At 34.0% G+C, this 3,046-nt stretch overlaps 1 protein-coding gene across 2 annotated transcripts in view; it reads right to left on the reverse strand.

Moving 5' to 3' along the window:
- Positions 1 to 700: 700 nt before the first annotated feature.
- Positions 701 to 3,046, reverse strand: part of LOC107723734 (HBS1-like protein) — a 31,548-nt gene continuing 29,202 nt past the window's right edge. For both annotated transcript variants that reach the window (XM_016532443.1, XM_016532442.1), the window contains 2 exons: positions 1,779 to 1,923; positions 701 to 1,652 (listed from right to left, as the gene is read on the reverse strand). In XM_016532443.1, coding sequence (XP_016387929.1) covers positions 1,641 to 1,652; positions 1,779 to 1,923 — 157 coding nt within the window. In that variant the 3' untranslated portion in view covers positions 701 to 1,640. The remainder of the gene's footprint in view (positions 1,653 to 1,778; positions 1,924 to 3,046) is intronic.

Below are 3,046 nucleotides of genomic sequence, written 5' to 3' on the forward strand. Positions count from 1 at the left end.
CAGCAGCACATTCTCACACAAGAAAACAACTTATTAGCTACATCTGTTAGTATTTGAGCACATATAATGAGCATCTGTTGGAGTGAGCACTTTCTGGAATTAAGTGGAAAATTACATGATTCGTATAACTCACATTATACTGCAATAGTAAAGTGTGTTCACAAAACATCAATGCACTGGGATTCATGTCATTCAGCATCAGGCCAAAAGGTGGTAAAAGCCGAATCAAGAATTCATGAAAATTGTAAGGATGAAAACAAACAGCTTGCATGCAGGAAAAACATACATTCCTGTCCAGAGAATAATTGACGCTTTTGTAAATGTTGAGCAGGGTCATAAAGTATAAAGCTCATTTTAACAGAATAAAAAATGAAAAATGGTAATTGCAACTTTCTATCTCTGAGTTTATCTCTCACAGTTTGGACTTTGTTTCTCGTAATTCTAAGAAAAAATCTGAATTGTGAAATATAAACTGCTCTTTTTTTTCCAATTCACTCACAATTTGGACTTTTTCTCTGAATTCTGAGTTTACATCTTGCAATTCTGTTTTTTTTGTTTGTTTCCACCATGGAATAAAAAAAATAAAAGTTAACTGCAAATTTTTATCTCCCTTTTGTTTTTTAATTATGTGATGGAAACAGGCTTCCACGAAAAAACCAACAAACACTTTCCAAAATGCCAAAATAAATGTAAGACTGAATAAGTATTATGTATATATTTACTGGCCCAACAATACACACACTCATGTTTTCCACAGTGATCAATATTTTTTATTTTTCTGATGAAGAAGCTTTTCCCCAATTGAACAACTTCAGCTTCGATACACCCAAACAAAATGTTCTTTAAATTAAAACCCCTTAATAATCAAGTCAAAAACAGATGAGTAAAAGTCATGTCCGTTAGGTCCTTAAAGTGATTACTGTTAGATTATAGACATGCGGATGAGTTTCTCCACAGAATATCTATTTGCCCACTGGTTCTCGATCCTTCTGTTTTCTCATTAATGATCAGGAAAAGACTGAGTAGCAGCAATGGAAGGGCAGGTTTCATTCACACTGTCCCGCTCACATGAGAAACTGATGGAGGAGATGAGAACAGCCAGCTGTGTTGCTTAATCTATTTTCCCTTTTACAAATGTACACATCCTTAACTAATTTGATTTAGCAAAACTTTAAAACCTTCCACTTGAACCAAAACTAAATGTCCATTCTGTGCTGCCATCTTGTAGTCAAAAATGATGCACTTTACAATAATCTAAATAAAATATCAAATAATAAAACACTGAGTTCAGTTTATGATGCAATCAACGAATGGAAGCAAACCAAAGTAAATTACAGGTAAATGTTCTCTGTGTGTTCCTGCGTGTTTTAGGAGGGTTGAGGGGCAAGGACAAAAGTTGAGGGGCAGGACAAAATGCAGTCTCTCTCTAACACACACACACACACACACACACAAACATTCACACTCATTCTAGGGCCTTTAACAAGGTGAAATGTGAACTGTGGCTAGATGTTGCCTTGCGGGCATCTGTGTGTATTCACTTTATGTTTGTGTTACTGTAGCTCTGAGGGGGAATTGCACTTCTGTCCAGAGGTTTCGCCCAGTTTTTTTTTTCTGGAGGATCCAGTTCCAACTGGTTCTTACTCTTTGATCTAGAACAATATAAACATTAGCAGTATTAACAAGCAACATTCTCATGATGCAATATCAAAAAATGCTGATTAATACAAAACGGGAATGTGTTTCGTGAGAAAAGGTGGATATGTACTGCCTTTTACCTCAGTGACAACTCCAGCAGCAATGGTCGAGCCCACATATCTCAGCATGAACCGCCCCAGTTCTTTATAGTCCTTATAGAGCTCCAGAGCCACAGGCCTCTGTGTTTGAATCTCCACCACAGCATTCTGTCCTTTACTCAAACACCTGCACAACATTCATACACCATCAACAACAAGCTGACAATGATTCTTCAGCAAAAACACATTATCGTTAGAGAAACAATTCACCCAAAGATGATATCAGAAAGTGTCAATAGCAATCACAAACTTGGAATATGGGAAAGAGTTTTATCTTAGGTTGTTTTTTTATTCATACTAAAATTTGTATAAGTAATATTTTCAGGGGTTAAAGGAAAAAAAAAATCCTGGGCCTGAACTTTTTTCCAGGGGTTGCGGGGGTGGACACATGGTTATTTGGCAAAAAAAAGAAAGAAAAAAAAGAACATTATTTGAAAATGATTTTCCTTGAAACTAACTAGTAATATATCTGCCCTTGCCATTAGCCCTTGACAGGCTCAGACTACAAGTACAAGACTCATGTACAAGATGACCTACAATTTAAAACATGAAATTTCTGAAATTGTTTTGTTCAAAAGAAATAATAGTAAATTAAATACTAGGAAATGAATATAAAATAGGAAATATACAAAGACAGTTTACTACAGAAAACTACAGTTCAGTTCAATTAACAACAAAATAAAATGCTCCAAGAACTGGTAACTTAAACAGGGTTCGTACAGATACTGCAAAATGAAATTCCAGGACTTTCAAGGACTTTTCAAGCACTACTCTTTTGGTTTTCAAGGACTAAAATCAGATCTCACTTATCACTTATAAATAAATATTGTTATTATCTTTCAAATTCTAATATATCTTGGAAAATTATGAGCTATATCAGTGCTTATCGACACTAGGGGTGTGACAATAAACTTAGCTCACGAGATGAGACAAAATGCATATACTTGGTTCAAAAGAACGAGACAATGTTTTAATACTTTAAGAAATATTTGAATGACAATATATTTGTCTTTTAATTACAAAAAGTAGAACAATGCAATTATATTTTGAAATGTTTTAACAAATCTAGGGCTTAACTAACAATTATTTTGCTAATCAAGTAATCTGATTATTTTGACAAGTATGTTTTAGTAATAGAAACAGAAGTGAAAAACAGGCTTTAATATGACTACATTTATATATAAACTAACGATGAGGCAATAATAATTGGCTCAAATAAAGTATCAAAACCAAGTACATGGTTTTATTGA

This window comes from Sinocyclocheilus rhinocerous, unplaced genomic scaffold, assembly GCF_001515625.1.
Source record: "Sinocyclocheilus rhinocerous isolate Xijiao unplaced genomic scaffold, SAMN03320098_v1.1 scaffold905, whole genome shotgun sequence".
NCBI classification, from domain to species: Eukaryota; Metazoa; Chordata; class Actinopteri; order Cypriniformes; family Cyprinidae; genus Sinocyclocheilus; species Sinocyclocheilus rhinocerous.